An 18837-nucleotide genomic window follows, 5' to 3' on the forward strand; every position below is an offset into this window, starting at 1 on the left:
TCCAGGTCATTCCAACAGAAAGCATTTTGGTCCCATTTTTCATTTGCACTGTAAATCTTGTCACCTCTCTCGTCTTCTTCCTCTTCTTTCCTTGGTATCTGTGATCTTTGAGCTCCTCTAATACATGGTGGATTTCTCAGTCTCCACCCTAGACATCAGGGTGGTCCTTTGGAAAACTGGGAAGAACAGGCCTGACATGGATTACTTCGTGTTTCCAAACCTCACTTTCCTCAGCAGTAAAGTGGAAAAAATAATATTTGACTCCATAGAATTGTCATGGAGATTAATTCATATGAAACATTTCTCTACAAAAGTGTGATTTTAGCTAGTATTATTAGTATTCACTATTTTCAAGGAAATTTAATGAGTCTGGACATTTTATAATATTTTATAAGGCTTGCACTTGACATTTCAAGATGCCTTAGAAGACTAAAGAAATAGAAAATTCTGTTTTTAAAAGCAAGTTAAACATTTTTTTCTTGGATTTCACCTCACAAGAATACTGGAAGCATGTTTCTAGATTAGGCAGGTTTTACATCTACAAAGGATATATTCATGATGATTATCCCATTTCATCAAAAGTGAGTTAGACATGAATTGCACTTGAGAAATTGAATTTGAGTCAACTATCTGGATTTAATTTTTATAAATGTTAAGTGGTGATGAAATATCTATCAAATATTTTGTAAAATACTAAGATTCATGATAATTATTCCCTTGAGTATCTCCCTCCTTCTGAAGAGGATGTGTAAATACCATCACAAAACTAGTGGAGGGAATAATTTGATTTTCTTCTTTGTGGGTCTAGATGGGTTTTATAAAATCCCAAAAAGCCTTTGTACAATCAATCACAATGATGATGGTATGTGCAACTGAGACTTAACAGATTATTTTAATAATCAGATTATTTAACAAAAATAGCAGCAATCACTATTATTAATTTTTGAATCTGTGCAGGTGCTTTACAAATATTATGTTCTCTAATCCTCAGAATAACTATGGGTGCTAGGCATTGTTATCCCCATTTTACAAAGAATCTAAAGCTCAGAAACTGAAGAAATGGTGCCACACAGCTTGTAAGTGTTAGAGCCAGGATTTTAATCCATCTGCCTGGCCCCTACACTTCACTCTTCCCACAAAATTATACTAGTAAAGATCACTGTGGGATTTGTGAGAAAATCTTTCTCAAAAGAGATATTTAATAAGCAGGACTTCAACACGGAAGATGTCTCACCCAGCATTTTTGATCAATGAGAACCCAGTGTGAGTTACTTTCTTGATGAAGTAGATACTGATACTTCACCCATAAAAATATGATTTCTTGATCACTTTACACCTTTACCTGGATAGTGGCATACCTGGGCACATCTGAGAACAGAACAGCTACTAGGACGTGTTTATTTCCCTGTTATTACTGACTCTAAGGATACTTCTGAAAGTGTCTTTATTTGAGACACAGGCATGGTACAAATAGTAACATCTGCTTTGCACTCTGGTTCTAACGCTGTCCTTCAGCGTCAGGACATGCCTTTTATATTGGTAAACCAGCAGTTTCCCAATTTAAGTCATTGGATTACTGTTTTATGTTTTAATATACAGTTTCCTGGAATTCATCCTCAGAGATTGGATACAAAAGGTTTTAGGCACGATTTAGGAATGTATACTTTTAAAACTCTTAATGATTCCAGCTAGGTTTTGGAATTACTAGATAATATATTGTATGAGACCTACTGATGTCTAAGTGATTTTTTTGGTAGACTATTGCTGGTATTTTTTTGTTTTAATTCACTGAAGTCATCACTGCAGGTTACTAAAAATGTATATATGTTTATATTTCTATATATATAAATTAAATTATAAATAAATATGTATATATTAAAAATGGTATATGTAGACCACACGTTCTCACTTATAAGTGGGAGCTGAGCAATGACATACCATGGACACAGGGAGGGGAAGAACACACGCTGGGACCTGTTGTGGGGTAGGGTTGGAAAAGGAGAGCATTAGAATAAATAGCTAATGCATGCTGGGATTAATGCCTAGGTGATGGATCGATAGATGCAGCAAACCACCATGGCACATGTTTACCTATGTAACAAGCCTGCCCCTCCTGCACATATATCCCAGAAATAAAAATAAAAATAAAATAGTATATGTGGTACATGTACAAGATATGTAGGTTTGTAACGTAGGCAAACATGCGACATGGGGGTTGGTTGCATAGATTATTTCACCACTCAGGTATTAAGCTGTTGAGCCTAGTATACATTAATTATTTTTCCTGATTCTTTCTCTCCTCTCATCCTTCACCCACTGACAGGTCCCAGTGTGTATTGTTTCCCTCTGTGTGTCCGTGTGTTCTCACCATTTAGCTACCACTTATAAATGACAACACGCAGAATCTGGTTTTTCTGTTCCTGCATAAATTTGCTAAGGATAATGGCCTCCAGCTCCATCCATGTCCTTGCAAAGGACATCATCTTGTTCCTTTTTATGGCTGCATAGTAGTCTACAGTGTTTATATACTACATTTTCTTTATGCAGTCTATCATTGATGGGCATTTAGATTGATTCCATGTCTTAGCTATTGTGAATAGTGATGCCGTGAACTTACACATGCATGTGTCTTTATAACAGAACAATTTATATTCATCTGGGTATATACCCAGTAATGGGATTGTGGGTTCAATGGTAGTTCCATCTTTAGGTCTTTGAGGAATCACCACATTGTGTTCCACAATGGTTGAACTAATTTACACTCCCACCAATAGTAGGAAAGCATTCCTTTTTCTCTACAACTTTGCCAGTATCTGTCTTTTTGTTTGGTTTTGTTTTTAACATTTTAATAATAGGCGTCCTGATTAGCGTGAGATGATATCTCATTGGTTTTGATTTGCATTTCTCTAATGATCAGTGATATTGAGCTTTTTAAAAATAAGATTATTGGCTTCTTTTGAAAAGAAGACATACATGTCCTTTGCCTACTTTTTAATGGGGTTGTTTGGGTTTTTTTTCTTGTAAGTTTGTTTAAATCCCTTATAGATACTAGATATTAGACCTTTGTCAGATGCAGAGTTTGCAAAAATTTCCTCCCATTCTGTAGGTTGTCTGTTTAGTCTGTTGATTGTTTTTTGTTTTCTGTTTTTTGTTTTTTTCGGCTGTGCAGAAGCTCTTTAGTATAATTAGAGCCTACTTGTCAAGTTTTGCTTTAGTTGCAATTGCTTTTGGCATCTTTGTCATGAAATCTTTTCCCATGTCTATGTCCTGAATGGTACTGCCTAGGTCATTTTCCAGGGTTTTTATAGTTTTGGGTTTTACACTTAAATTTTTAATCCATCTTGAGTTAATGATTGTATATGGTATAAGGAAAGGGTCCAGTTTCAATCTTCTGCATATAGCTAGCCAGTTATCCCAGCACCATTTATTGAGTAAGGAGTCACTTCCCCATTGCTTGCTTTTGTCAGGTTTGTCAAAGATCAGATACTTGTTGGTGTGTGGTCTTATTTCTGGGTTCTGTATTCTGCTCCATTGGTCTATGTGTCTGTTCTTGTACCAGTGCCATGTTCTTTTGGTTACTGTAACCCTGTAGTATAGTTTGAAGTCATGAAGTGTGATGCCTCTAGCTTTGTTCTTTTTGCTTAGGATTGCCTTGGCTATAAGAATGAGATAATGTACTTTTAAGTAACATGGATGGAGCTGGAGGCCATTATCCTGAGTGATCTGATACAGGAATAGAAAACCAAATATCACATGTTCTCACTTATAAGTGGGAGCTAAACATTAAGTACATATGGGCACAAAGAAGGGAAAAATGGACCCTGGGACCTACTTGAGGGTGGAGGGAGAGAGGAGGATCAGGATCAAAAAACTACCTGTTGGATACTATGCTTATTATCTGGGTAGCAAAATAATCTGTACGACAGACCCCTGTGACATGCAGTTTACAACAAACCAGCACATGTACCCCTGAACCTAAAATAAAAGTTTAAAAATAAATGAATAAGTAAATAAAATAAAATAGTATATGTATATAATATATATATAGATGTTTATATTTATCTGTGCATATATATATACATTTTTAATGCACGTATGTACATGTTTGTGTTACTGAAAATTCCCGTGTGACCCAATGCAAGGATTGATCTCGGATCTCTAGCCTGGGACATTGTTTGCAGAGTCTGTGGCTTCTAGTTGCTTGGCCTCAATCTGGTGGTTGATCTTAATCCTTTGCTGCAAGTAGCAGCCTTATTTCTAATGGCTGACTGCCACACTGGTCTGCTTACAGAAGTCCAGAGCCATGCCACAGGGTTGAAATGGTGCAATGGGGGTTTCTTCAAGCATTTCTCTAACCCTGACTGCTTGAGCCTGGCCCCTTTCAACAAATTCATCTGTTGCCAGCTGCTTACAGACCCACTCTACCCAAGAATGTAGTGTCAGTTGAATGACCTTCACAATTGGCCAGAATCTTAAGGTTAATATCATGACCTACCATTGTTGGCTTCAACGAAGGCATGAATGAAGAATATCATAATTGAGTCACTAGTTTTAAGCAGTATTTCTGCTGGCTACAGAAACATAGATATTCTCTCTTCTGACTTGAATTTCAGTTGCAACACTATTTATGGACGAGTCAGTTTTTTAGATACCATAAGCACAGTACCTAGAAACTACAAACTTTTAAAGAGCCTACCAAAAAATGTTTAGAGACTTAAAAAAGACACACACACTTATATTTGTTCTAAAGTATGGAAAAGAAAACTGAAAAATGGAAATTAAGAAATGTTTAAGTAAATGTCTGTATATGCTTTGCCAGTTTCAGCCATAGTTAAATTTAGTGTTTATTCAAATCTTAGTCATTTTGAAAGCAAATTGTGGGTTAGATATACTTTTGTTGATAAATCATAGCCAACCATAATTTAATAAGTTGCCCATAGGCAAATGTTTTTAAAAACAAATTATAAAAATCTTTCAAGTTTTTATAGCAAGAATTATTTTTAATGTGGACTGTGGGTGCATACTAATATTTTGAGGTAGGAGTATTAAACAGGAAAAATGCCTAGAGCTATTCATGTTATTAAAAAAAAAATCCCTGCCTGTTGGGTGACTGATTTCATGCATTTAAAAAGAAAATTGTCTGCCTAAGTGAATTCACATATTATGCTTATTGTTTAACCTCCTGTTTTCTAATATTCATCGTATTGTACATTGCTTAAGTTTTCTGATTTTTGTTGTTTGTTTGTTTTTGAGACAGAGTCACTCTCTTACCCAGGCTGGAGTGCAGTGGCGCGATCTCGGCTCACTGAAACCTCCACCTCCCGGGTTGAAGCAGTTCTCCTGGCTCAGCCACTCGAGTTGCTGGGATTGCAGGCATAAGCCACCACACCCAGCTAGTTTTTGTATTTTTAGTAGAGATGGGATTTCACCATGTTGGTCAGGCTGGTCTCGAACTCCTGACCTCAGGTGATTCGTCCTCCTCAACCTCTCAAAGTGCTAGGATTACAGTCATGAGCCACTGTGCCTGGCCAAGTGTTCTGCTTTTTATGAGGCCGCTTAATCCCTAAACACGCATCTTCTTAGATTGACTCCCCGGTGTGAAATGGAAAATTTATAGATATAGAAAGGTTTTGGGAAATGCAAGTACCTTTTTAGCTCTTAATAGTTGAAGACCATTCAATGAGCTTTGATTATAGTTAGGCTGAATGACAAAGCTGGAATTCGCCAATTAATTTACCCCACAAAATGCAGATATTTTGCAAAATTTTTCTTTTCACCAAGTCTATTGTTTTTATATAAAAAGCTTCTGCTACTGCTCCTCACCCTGAAGTGAAGATGTGAGAAGAAGGGCCTGAACGCTGCCCTTATTAGAGTTGACTGGCTTGCTCAGTGACAGCTGTAACATGCAGTCGTGCATGAATAGAGAAACTAATGCCATGGGCCCAATCATTGTGATTACTTGATTTAAATTTCACCTCTTCTGTGAAAATTTGTCTGTATCCCGAAGCCTGGATTAAGTGCTCTGCCTACATGTTCCCGTTGGAACTCTATAGTCTTTCAGCATAGCACATTGTTGGTTTCTTTTCATTGTCTGACTATTGTCAAAACTGTAAACTCTTGGAAGAGTGACCGTCTTGTTCATCATTGTCTACCTAGAGTCTAGCAGAATGCCCAGCGTGTAGTACCTGTACAGACATTTCTGGACAAATGCAAGGCTTCCAGATAAAAATCTTTCAAAGGTAGATTTACAGGTGTCATTTTAGAGCTTAAAAATAAAATGATTTTATGAGATGGAAAATGTGAGCATCTTTAATTTTCTAAGGTGAAGAAAAAATTTTAGAAAAAATGGCTTTGTGTTTTTGAAATGGTGTTAAGGGTAATGTCCTTTTAGTTATCACAATTTGTAATAAGGAAATTTTAATTTGGCATAATGCAAACAGATAACTCACAGTAGTCTTAAGAACACCTTTGTTCTTGGCTGGGTATGGTGGCTCATGCCTGTAATCCCAGCACTTTGGGAGGCCGAGGCAGGTGGATCACTTGAGGTCAGGAGTTCGAGTCCAGCCTGGCCAACATGGTGAAATCCTGTCTCTACAAAAAATACAAAAATTAGCTGGACGTGGTAGTGCATGCCTGTAATCCCAGGCACTCAGGAGGCTGAGGTAGGAGAATTTCTTGAACCTGGGAGGCAGAGGTTGCAGTGAGCTGAGATTGTGCCACTGCACTCCAGCCTGGAAACAAAGTGAGTGAGACTCCATCTCAAAAAACAGAAACAAAAACAAAAACCCACCTTTGTCTCTGAACCATTAAAACCAAAGTGTTTTTAGTATTTCATGACAGTCCAAGAAAAAAAGGGCCAGAATAAAATGCATTGTAGTGGATGCTACTGGTGCCCTGATTGGACCCCCTTTACCTGGCAGGTGAACTACATCTCCAGCTGCTATGGTGCTGACTGCTAACAACTCATAATTGTCCCCTTCTCCAGATAACTGCCCTTGGAAATGTTATCTTGGCCCTTGGTCAATGACTAACTCATATCGTTCATAGAATCTTACTGTGGGTCAACTCTGATGTGTAATTTACACTCCAGAGCTCCCTGTGGGATCACGCAGAGGTTTAGATAACTCACTACTCTACCTAACCTCTTCCCTGGCGCTACCCTGCTTCCTTTACTACCTTACAGGTTTCTTCCAAGAACACTCCTGCAATAAGTCAAATACACAAGGATCTGGGTCTGCTTCTAGGATCCTAACCCTAAGCTTTTACTAAAATGAAATTTCAGCTTCTGAGGGTAGGATGACTCCTGATGTCTTTTTGACACACTTGCGGAGGGTTCAAGAGCAAAAGGAGTAACACCAACATTCCCCTTGCCCTACACATTTCCAGACTCATTCTACCTGTAGTTCACACTTATTCAACATGATAAGCAGAGCAGAAACCTCAATTTTATTCAAGTTAAGAATTTTTTTGTGCAGTACATTTTAAGACGGAGTCGCACTCTGTTTGCCAGGCTGGAGTGCACTGGCGTAATCTTGACTCACTGCAGCCTCCACCTTCTGGGTTCAAGTGATTCTCGTGCCTCAGCTTCCCAAGTAGCTGGGATTACAGGCACTCACCACCATGTCTGGCTAAGTTTTGTATTTTTAGTAGAGGCAGGGTTTCACCATGTTGGCCAGGCTGGTCTCAAACTCCTGACCTCAGGTCATCCGCCCTCCTCCGCCTCCCAAAGTGCTGGGATTACAGGTGTGAGCCATTGCGCCTGGCCATGTGTGGTACCTAGTTTGTGCCAGCAATGTGTTAAAAGTGTTAGGAATGTAGCAATGAATAAAACATAATGTCTGCCCTCAAAAAAGGAGAGAACAAAGAAATTCCAACTTTTGAGAATTCTCTTTAGGTAGAACTTAAAGCAAACAAACATCTTGTCCAGTCTCTGCTTTATTTATTTTTTTGAGACAGGGTCTCACTCTGTCACCCAGACTGGAATACAGTGGTGTGATCACAGCTCACTGAAGTTTCAACCTTCTGGGCTCAAACAATTCTCCAGAGTAGCTGGGACTATAGGTGCAAGCCACCACACCAAGCTCCGTTTTTTTTGTTTGTTTGTTTTTTTTTTGGTAGAGGTGGGATCTTTCTACGTTGCCCAGGCTAGTCTTGAACTCCTGGGCTCAAGCGATCCTTTTGCCTCAGCCTCCCAACATGCTGGGATTACAGTTGTGAGCCAGCACACCCAGCTGCAGCCTCCGCTTTTGATTTGATCAGACTGAAGCACTAACCCTTTCACCAAATTGAGCTCATAGGGAGGAGCAACATTTCATCTTTCCTTCCAGATGATAAGCACATGGTGTCCATAAATCAAGTGAGTTCAAACCTCTTCCCAGTGTCATAGATGAGAGCACTGACAGATGGTTGTTTTTTAACCTCCTTCTCACATGGTTGAGAGAGGGGGATAAATATGTTATTTCCTGCTGCTCTTCCTTGGAGCAATGCAGTTTTCTGCAGTTTCTTTCCTGCAGCTTGCCTCCTTCTGTGAAAAAGTTTCTCCTCACTTGTTTTTGGAATGTTCCGCCTCTGGACACAGCCGGGCAGAGACTGAGGGAGAACTCCTGGCATAACACTGCAGTTTTGGTTGCTGGGCAGTTGTGTCGCCCACGTGTCCTCTGTGGGCTCACGCGTGTGTGCATGTTCACTCCCTATCTGGTGCTGGAAGAGCTTTAAAGCAGGAAGCAAAGGCTGCCTTTTTGAAAATGTCTCCTTAAGTTAGTGAATATGTGTCCAGGGTTCATTTTTCTGAGAACTTCATCTCAGAAATAAGAATATATTATTAAAAACTCCTTTAAAAAAATAGGTTTCTTTTCAACCCTCTCTTGGCCCCAGGTTTTCCCACTTGTAATATGAAGGAACTGGAAAGGATGAGTTCTAATGTTCTGTTCATCTATCACATATTCTGATTGCTTTTGCCCTTCTTCCTGGGCATACTACATTTAAACACCATTTAAAATAACTCACTGGCTGGATGCAGTGCTCATGCCTATAATCCCAGCACTTTGGGAGGTTAAGGCATGCTGATTACTTGAGCCCAGGAGTCCAAGACCAGCCTAAGCAATGTGACGAAACTCTATATTTAGAAAACATACAAAAATTAGCCAGGCCTGATAGCACATGCCTGTAGTCCTAGCCATGTGGGAGGCTGAGGTGGGCAGATGTCTTGCACCCAGGAGGTCAAGACTGTGGTGAGTCGCGATTGTGCCACTGTACTCCAGCCTGGGTGACAGAGCAAGACTGTCTCAAAAAAATAAAATAGGTTAGTTCAACTTATACCAGTATTAATTTTTATTGTTTAGTTAGCAGATTTAAGGACCTGTGCACATGTGTGTATAATGTAATCTGTATCAGGGTTTATCAATACTAATATTTTTGGCTGAAGTGAAAGAAATAAGTAGTAGTGAAAATAAAAATGCTAACTTATATATAGAATTGGATAGCAATTAAATAAACAACCCTAAAATCTCAGTGGTTTAATGCAATGAAATGAAATACAATGAAAGTTTATTGTTTGTTCACAATCCTGAGCTGTCAGCAAAGGTGGGTGGAGGAATGGGGGGTAGGAAGTCCCTGCTCCACACAGTCGTGTAGAAACTCAGGGTCTTTCCATCTTGGAACACTCTCATCTTCAACATTTGGCCTTTAAAATTGCTTCAGAGTGAGAAAATAAAGTGTAGAATCACCCACTGGAAATTTTTATGAGCCACAACTGAAAGTCGCCCGTTTTCATTGGCCAGAGCTCAGCCATGTGGCTCCAGCACAATTGCAGAGAGGCTGCAAAACAGCTAAGCCATGTGCCCAGGGAGGAAAGGAAACCCACAGGTACCGGTGAGCCCGTGCATCCTCTGCCTCATCTGGTTTTTAACTTGCTATCATTCTGAAGTTGAGAGCGTGGTGAAGGGCCTTGCTGACCAGTGTTTCTCCTCCACACTCATCCTGCCCCTGCGTATTACTGTTCTTATGCTGCTAATAAAGACATACCCAAGACTGGGTAATTTATAAAAGAAAGAGGTTTAATTGACTTACAGTTTCATATGGCTGGGGAGGCCTCACGATCATGGCAGAAGGCAAAGGAAGAGGAAAGTGATGTCTTACATGACAACAGGCAAGAAAGCGTGTGCAGGGGAACTCCCATTTATAAAACCATCAGATCTCCTGAGACACTCACTATCATGAGAACCTCATGGGAAAGATCTGCCCCTATGATTCAATTACCTCCCACTAGGTCCATCTCATGACTTGTGGGAATTATGGGAGTTACAGTTTAAGATGAGATTTGGGTGGGGATGCAGCCAAACCGTATCACCCTGTCTTTGCACCACCTCTCATATTCTCCTAACTCATACACCATTTCCTTTCTCTCAGCCTTATCACTGCTGTCTTTTATTTGACACCTTGAGGTAGGGAGACATAATGTGAGTTGGACAGACATAAAAGATGGATTTTCATGGTAAGATAAGTGGAAAAGATGGCTCGCTGGAAAAATGGCAGGAATCTCAGAAAGTGGTTTGGGAAAGTCTGCAAAGATGCCAGGAGAGGTTTCAGTTGGAAAATAATTATTCCAATGGGAACCAAACCCATGGTGAAAAATCACTTTTCTCCCTGTAGTATCAGGTGGTGTTCAGGACAAATTTTATGAAATTTTATGAATATGATAAAAATTTAGATCGAAGATTCTCTCTTAAGTTAACTGCTTTGGAAAGGCCAGCATTCACACTTAAGAGCTATAAACATTTAGGAGTAAGTCATTCCAGCTCTTACAGTTTTTTAACACTTAACATTAAAAATAACACACATACACATATATTCTATAATTTAGGAAGATTTTTTATAAAGAACATCGCTTGCTTTCTGCTTTAAATCCTTCCACCAGAGAATAGGGAGCAAGCACTTGCTCATCTGTAAGCCCACGATGACACTCAGAAAATCTGCCCAAGTAGTCGAAGCTCATCATGCCGCAAGAAATCCCCCCAAATCTCCTCCAGCTTACTCCTGAGGTTGCAGACTTTCAGATACTGTCGTACTCCTAATGAAAGACAGATCCCTCTGATAGGGATTCCCTGCCCAAGACTCGCTTAGGTCGTGAAAGACACTAATTCATCTTTTCATCTGGTCATTAATGGCTGTGGATCATCTTCCCATTTGTTATGCTTAGTTTAGTAAAAGCACTTTTTGGAAGCAGGTTCCTGTTTCAGTTTGTAGGTGGCATTTCTTATACCTAAAATTCTTGCACTGGACAATTTAATGGAGCCAACAGACACAAACATCTTGCCAGTAACAATTTCCATGAAGAGTGTTAAGGCAGTGAATCCTTGGTAGTCCAGAGCAAGCAGCAGGACCAGACCCCCAAACATGAAAAGGAATTAGACAAGCCCATTCTGAAAGCCATAGAAAGCAACTGCTTAACTGACACACTGTGTTTCTTTTTGCCAGGGCCTTCCAGGAAAGGATGGTTCCTCGGGACCTCCAGGACCACCAGGGCCAATAGTAAGTCTTTTCAGAAACTACTGGGACATACTCTGCTTTAAAGCATTTCATTTCTTTTGAGAGGTTTTCTTTTGCCAGATCTTTTACTCAGTAGCATATTTACTATAGTGTAACAACTCATCCCTTGGTATAGAACTCTCCCTAAAACTTTTTAAAAAGATAATGTATCCATATTACCTGATTATTCTATCCTGAGCCATTTTGCCAGAGGATCACCTGCCTTGATTTAGCTTTTATTAAATCAGAAGTAAGGCTTGAATTTGAAAGAACTACACGTGACCTGTAGTGAGGAGACTAAAAAAAGTCTTCCCTCCATTTTTGGGAATTGAAAAGAGGAATGAGGTCCTGGTGATGAGGGGGAGGGAAGCTATCATGGTATGTATTTGTTACTCTCGCTTAAAAGTTGGCTGTCATTGATGAGAATTTGTGATTCCTGACTTTGTTCCATTTTCCTACCTCTCTTCTAGGGCATTCCTGGGGCCCCTGGAGTCCCTGGCATCACAGGAAGCATGGGACCGCAAGGCGCCCTGGGACCACCCGTGAGTATGCAGCAGTAGCCGGTCAGGATGTATGTCCTGTCGTCACGTTTATTTATGTGTTTAAATTTACCAGCATCTCTATTAGTCAGAAATGTGTATTCAGTACTGGATTCCATGGGAATTCATAAAGGAAATCAGAAAAGCTCCTAGGATAAAGATGAAGATCAGATTGTGCATATGCCAAGGCTAAAGATAAATGGTCCTAACAGGGAATAATCTGTCACGCTTTTGCTTACGTATGTTTCTATTGCTTGCTATTCTGTATTTGGCTAAGTAAACTCAATATCATGTTTCCAGAGATTGGATACAACAGCTATGTGTTAATCAAGCCGGGTTCCCAAAGGGAAAAATACAAAGCTTGGGAAATTCTAGGTTTAATGGGAGTGAGATTAGACTTTTTTCCACATTCTCCAAGACAGAATTTCCCATTAAAACACACACTCACACATAAATGAGAGGTGTAATAAGTGAAAACACAAGGAACAGAACTCATTACCTCTTATTTTTGTACTTCTCGTCTCTTAGGTTGGTGTTTAAATGTGATCAATGGGAGGGGAAGGGATAAGGTGAAAGAAAAACAAATGGGCACATCTGGGCCTGTTTCTTCATCTGTAAAATGAGGTCATTGTATTACGTGGCCTCTGGAGACACGCTTGGCATCTTCTGGTGACATTCAAGTTGTTCCTTCTAGGTGTTGCTGTTAGTCACCATTCTGATATTATCTGTGAATTGCTAAGTCTGCATCTATAAACTAAAACATTGAAAAATGCAAAGATGTGTATGACTGTAAACACGCTAAGAATGTGTGGAGCGGTGAAATCTGATGGATGAGGATGGAAGAGTCTAGCGAATTAGATTCCTATTACCACTTAACAAATTGTCACAATCTCAGTGGCTTAAAACAACACAAATTTGTTATCTTACAGTTCTGCGGTCAGAAGTCTGGCACGGATCTCACGGAGTTAAAGACAAGGTGTCCATATTTCCCTTCTGGAGGAACAGGAGAGAATCTCTTTCCTTGCCTTTTCAGCTTCTAAAGGCCTCCCACATTCCTTGGCTTATGGTCCACTTCCATCTTCAAAGCCAGCAATGTTGCATCTCTCTGGCTTTTCTGCCATAGCCACTTCTCTCTGACCACAGCCAGGAAAGGTTCTCTTCGGGACCTATGTGATTACATTCAGGCCACCTGAATCTCCAATCTCCCTAGATAATTCCCAAATTCTTAACTCAAATTTTTAAGTCACATTTGCAAAGTCCCTTTTGCCACATAAGGTATCATATTCATAGGTTCTGGGAATTAGGGCATAGAAGTTTGAGGGGCCTTTTTTCTGCCTACTGTAGTAAATAAGATAGAACAGAAATATTGGTTCTCATTTTGAAAGTGGCCTGTCTTCCTCTAGCAACCCAGAGAGTCTTGTTCCTCTTATTTTTGAAACTCATTTTAATAAAATTATTTCATCCTCAGAATCCTTTTCTGGGCCATGATTCACATGAGACATATGCAGGTACACAAACCCATACAGGTTATGCACATAAAAAATGAATCTTGATTTTAGCAAAACGTCCTGATTTGCACATCCAAATAAATGTTATTCTTAGTAATCACTTTATACAGCTGTATCTTTATTCCAACTACACTGTCATTCAAAATACTTGTAGATCTCTTTTTTTATATCAACCTAGTAATGGGTCACAGAAGAAAATCTGATTGCTTTATCTTCACACATCCATTTTCTTAATTCAAAAACATGGTGCCAAGTATGACCCATCACACAGAAACATACACTGAAACTCACATGTGTGAGCACATGAAAAAATGCATGTACACACACACGCATGCATGCACCCCTGTCTTCATCATTCTTTCACTACAAGCTTATCTTGCAGTGAAAAAAGAAAGAGCTATAGAAAAGATTAACTAAATGGCTGACATTTTTCTAAAAATTGAAAAATACATCAGTCTAAATCCAAGAAGCTCATGAGCCCTCAAAAAGGGTAAATATGGAAAACAACATGTAGAGATACATCATTTCAAACTGAGAAGTAGCTGTGTAAGCCACATCACTTACACAAATATTCGTTTGATTCTAGGCTGTTTCATACCAGAAAAGAAACTTAAAAACATACTGTCTGCTGTTTGACTTCAGTCTGCTTCCCAGACTGTGCTCCTGGGAGCCAGAGTTTTAAATATATCCACCGTGCCAGACAGCAAGGGGTTCTTGTCAAAGAAGTGCCCCTGACATGACCCTAACTAGCTGTGGAAGCCACATGCATAGAAACTGCATGCCTAATCTGTTTCTCATTCATGGGAAGTTTTAGGACATCAGTAGCTTTGAGGCATCCAGAAGTGAAATTAGAAAACACCCAAAACTAGTTTAATTTGGTTAGACAATAAATATATTTGGGCATGCGTTTCTTGTTCTTACTGGCATCTCCTAGAACTAGTTTCTTCTAAGCCAGGCTAGGAAAAAGCAAGTTCTAGACTGATCCTGACCCAAGAGGGATGGAACGGGGAAGAGGGAAGGAAAGAAGTGCAGGCCCTGAGAGCTTTGGGAGAGTTGACATGGGGTGTGGAGAGCTAGAATGAGACCTGGAATCACTGAGTAACTACGATAGCACCCTGCTCACCCACCTGGCCTATAGTAGTGCTAGATTAGACTCTAAATGTAGCATATACAAAAACACTAACAAAATTTTCCCACAAATAAAACACTTGTTAAAAATGTTATTTTTGTTATAAATCAGCAGAAAGGGGTCCTTGATAGCAACAGGAGGGGTCTTCCTGCCATTGACGCTTTGATCAGAGGCAGAAACCATTTGGTCTGTAAGCACTGGGTAGGGATACCACAGGCGGCTTGGGGATTTCCTCCCAAAAGCAAGTCGCTCTCTGAACTGTCCAGCCCAGACTTTTTGGGCCCGCTGGCTCCCAGATGCTTGCTGGCTGCCAGACTGGCATGACTGTGACAGCAGGCTCTGTGTCATGGTGTTAAGGCCTTGATTGATTTCCCATGGATGTCTGTCTAGGAAGGCAGGAGGGAAAGGGACCAAGAAGGACAGTCTGCACTGCTGAAAATAGCAACATGTTTCCTACAGTGGGTGCCAGAAACGCTTGCTTTCGTGTACTCTGCCTTCAGCTGCTGGCTCCCTAGGGCAGATTGTATATTGCTGCTGCTGAGGTCCTAATTCTTACCTAAGTTTTAAGTATTGGCTTAGGTACGGTTCCTCCCCTGCAGTTGTTAGAGAATGATAAAACACACAACAGAGCTGCTGACGGCTGGGGACATGTGTTCAGCCAGGTAGACAGGTCCAGGGTTATATCATTGAAAGATCATTGCATTAGAAGTCAGCATTCCTGGGTTCTTGATGCAGCCCTGTCATGACTCAAAGTAGCTGTGTAAGCCACATCACTTGCACAAATCATCTAGCCTTTCAGAATGTCAGTTTCCTAATTCATTCATTTAAAATGTTTAGGGAATGAGCATAACACATATAAGACTACCTGGTGGGGAGGGGTCGTGAGGAATACAAAAGACATCAAGACATTTTTCCATACATATGAGAACTCTAGAAAGAATGATGTTTTTATATAAGAAGCTGTAATAACGGACAGAAAGTGTGAAATGCCTTAAGGGAAAGACAAGGAAGTTGCTATGAAAGTTTCATTAAGAGGGAGCCACAGTGGCTCAGGCCGGTTGTCCTGGCACTTGAGGAGGTGAGGCTACACATTTGAGGCCAGCCGGGGCAAAATAAGAACCTCTCATTCGTTAAAAAAAAAGAAAAAGGTCTGGTGCAGTGGCTTACGCTTGTAATCCCTACACTTTGGGAGGTCAAGGCGGGTGGATCACCTGAGGTCAGGAGTTCGAGACGAGCCTGGCCAACATGGAGAAACCCCATCTCTACTAAAAATACAAACATTAGCCAAGCATGGTAGCACATGCCTGTAATCCCAGCTACTTGGGAGGCTGAGGCAGGAGAATCTCTTAGACCCGCGAGGCGGAGGTTGTAGTGAGCCGAGATCGCACCATTGCACTCCAGGTTGGGCAACAAGAGCAAAATTCCATCTCAAAAAAAAGGAAAGAAAAAAGAAAACTCCATTAAGAGAGACCCCTAAGCTGAGGGGTGGGAGTGTCAGCTTCAGAAGGAGAGGGCATTTTGATGAGATCTTGGAATTTGGGTAGGATTCCCACCCACAAAGACGGAAAGACTGCATCACTTAGGTGGCAGTTGCAGAAAAACATAAGGTAAACACAGAGCACCACTGTCTTTGTAAATTTTAATATTTTTCAATTATTTCTCTAGCTCCATCATGACTACTGCAGTTTCACTTCAGGCCCTGCTCACTGTTCACAAAGACTATCCCAGGAAGCTGTCATTGGCCCTTGGGCCTCTGCTTTAGCCCTGGTCTAGTCCATTTCCCAGCTACCAGAACATCTTTTAGTGCAGCTCCTACATGTTACTGCGTGGCTTGAATCTCCTCCCTGTCCCTGGAGGAAGGAGTCCAGTGGTTCAGCACAGCGCTCATGACCCTGTAGGATGGGCCCCTACTTCCCTTTCCAGCTTGCATTGCCTTCCTCCCATCACTTGGAGTTCAGTCACACATTATGTAAAGTTCCCGAAAGATATGGCATAGCATTTCACACATTGGTCTTTGGGGATGGAAGAACCCATGGGATGCCCTTTGGGATGTTCTTTCGCCTTACTGGGCTGCATTCTTTTTTCACCACCTGTTGGGCTCCCGGCAAATCTTTCTTTAAGGCTGCACACCTCCGGTGTAAAGTCACCCTTCCCTTCGCGGACGTTAGGTACTGCATTTCAACTGTTGATGTTTGTCTCTCCATTAAAAGGATAGTTCCTTAAGGACAGAAATTTTATATATGCCTGTGTAGTGTTCTAGACCCCAGCTCAGTATCTAACACGTAGAGAGTACTTAGTATGTATTTATTAAAAGAAAAAAAGAAGGCCGGGCGGGGTGGCTCATGCCTGTAATCCCAGCACTTTGGGAGGCCAAGACAGGTGAATCCTGTCTTGAGGTCAGGAGTTTGAGACCACCCTGGCCAACATGGTGAAACCCCATCTCTACTAAAAAAAAAATTAGTCAAGCATGGTGGTGGGTGCTTGTAATCCCAGCTACCCAGTAGGCTGAGGCATGAGAATTGCTTAAACCCAGGAGGCAGAGGTTGCAGTGAGCTGAGATCATGCCACTACCTTTCAGCCTGGGTGACAGAGCCAGACTCTTGTCTCAAAAGAGAGAAAAGAAAAAGAAAAAAAAAAGAAGGTATGTTTGTATTCTAGTTAGGCTGATGTTCAGAAGCATATTGGAAGAATATTCTTATAGATGAGGGGTCAGGTCATGGGAGGCCTTTCAAGCAAGCCCAAGATGTTTTGATTTTGTTTAACAGACATCTTTAATATGTGGGACTTGAACCACAAGATCTTTCCTCTCCCTTCCTGCACTAAAATTTGGTGAATCTATGAATGTAGCTACTGTATTTTCTTTTCTTTACGTTTCAAGTGCTCCTAAAATTAAAGGAAAATGTGCCACTTTTTCCTGCCTACATCTGCAGAGAATATGTGTTTTCCCTCAAACCATACTTTAGTGGAGTTATGCGCCTTCACTTACTCAGGAATTTTTATTTTGTTTTTGTTTTACTTTGTAAAAATCAAAGGAACGATGTCAGAGAATTTGGAATAAAATATAATTTCTTGCCATACAGATATTTCATTAAAAAGATCTTTCACTGAGACTGCCTAGCTGCATCCTTTGGCTACTTAATAACCAGCATCAGGAGACTGAGTTTGAGGAATTTCAAACCCAATTAAACACACCCATCCCTACATTCCAAAAGGTGCCAACAGCCGATGCTCTCCATTTGCCTTGTCAATCAGGTTTGCACTATAATTGTGTTCTCTAGATTTGAACCATTTTCAAACAAGCCAGTTTAATAAATGATAGCATGAATAGCCAGAAAAATGTCAAAAAATGTATTGGTGCAGAAATAAAATTATTCAAGATAAAATGGATTTTTAAAAAATGGCTCAAGTCGCAACCTAATTCCTGAATTACTAGAGTTAGGCTTTAGGTATGGTATGTTTGCTTGTTTTGCTTTATTTTAATTGAGAAAATATTATCTTCCCTGGAATAGAAGGTATGCGCTGGCAGAATTGCTGAGCAGGGTTCTCTTTCGACAGAGTGGTAGAGTATTCTTGGGATGTGCATGGATTCTGGAGGCCCCATTTTTTTCATTTCCTTATTGCATGGCCTTGAGCAAGTGAGATGACCTTAGTGCATGATTTTCCATATCTGGAAAATGGGAATAATATAGGGTTGTTATAAAGAATAAATGACTTAGCTGGGCGTGGTGGCTCACATCTGTAATCCCAGCACTTTGGGAGGCCGAGGCAGGCGGATCACAATGTCAGGTGTTCGAGACCAGCCTGACCAACATGGTAAAACACCATCTCTACTAAAAATATAAATATTAGCTGAGTGTGGTGGCACGTGCCTGTAACCCCAGATACTCAGGAGGCTGAGGCAGGAGAATCACTTGAACCTGGGAGGCGGAGGTTGTGGTGAGCCAAGATCGCACTACTGCACTCCAGCCTGGGCAACAGAGGAAGACTCCATCTAAAAAATAATAATAATAAAAATAAATGAGTTAATCTTATAGGAGTATTGTAAGCATTAAATAAGTTAATCTTATAGGACTGTCATAAGAATTGAATGAATTAATCCTGCAGAGCTGTTATAAGGGTTAACTGCGTTAACATG

At 40.5% G+C, this 18837-nt stretch overlaps 1 protein-coding gene across 10 annotated transcripts in view; it reads left to right on the forward strand.

Moving 5' to 3' along the window:
- Positions 1 to 18837, forward strand: part of COL14A1 (collagen type XIV alpha 1 chain) — a 302227-nt gene that overhangs the window by 251339 nt on the left and 32051 nt on the right. For all 10 annotated transcript variants that reach the window (XM_012466432.2, XM_064384550.1, XM_064384551.1 and 7 more), the window contains 2 exons: positions 11476 to 11529; positions 11997 to 12068. In XM_012466432.2, coding sequence (XP_012321855.2) covers positions 11476 to 11529; positions 11997 to 12068 — 126 coding nt within the window. The remainder of the gene's footprint in view (positions 1 to 11475; positions 11530 to 11996; positions 12069 to 18837) is intronic.

This window comes from Aotus nancymaae, unplaced genomic scaffold (assembly GCF_030222135.1).
Source record: "Aotus nancymaae isolate 86718 unplaced genomic scaffold, 86718_ANA_hifiasm-v0.15.2.pri h1tg000036l, whole genome shotgun sequence".
In the NCBI taxonomy this organism is placed as follows: Eukaryota; Metazoa; Chordata; class Mammalia; order Primates; family Aotidae; genus Aotus; species Aotus nancymaae.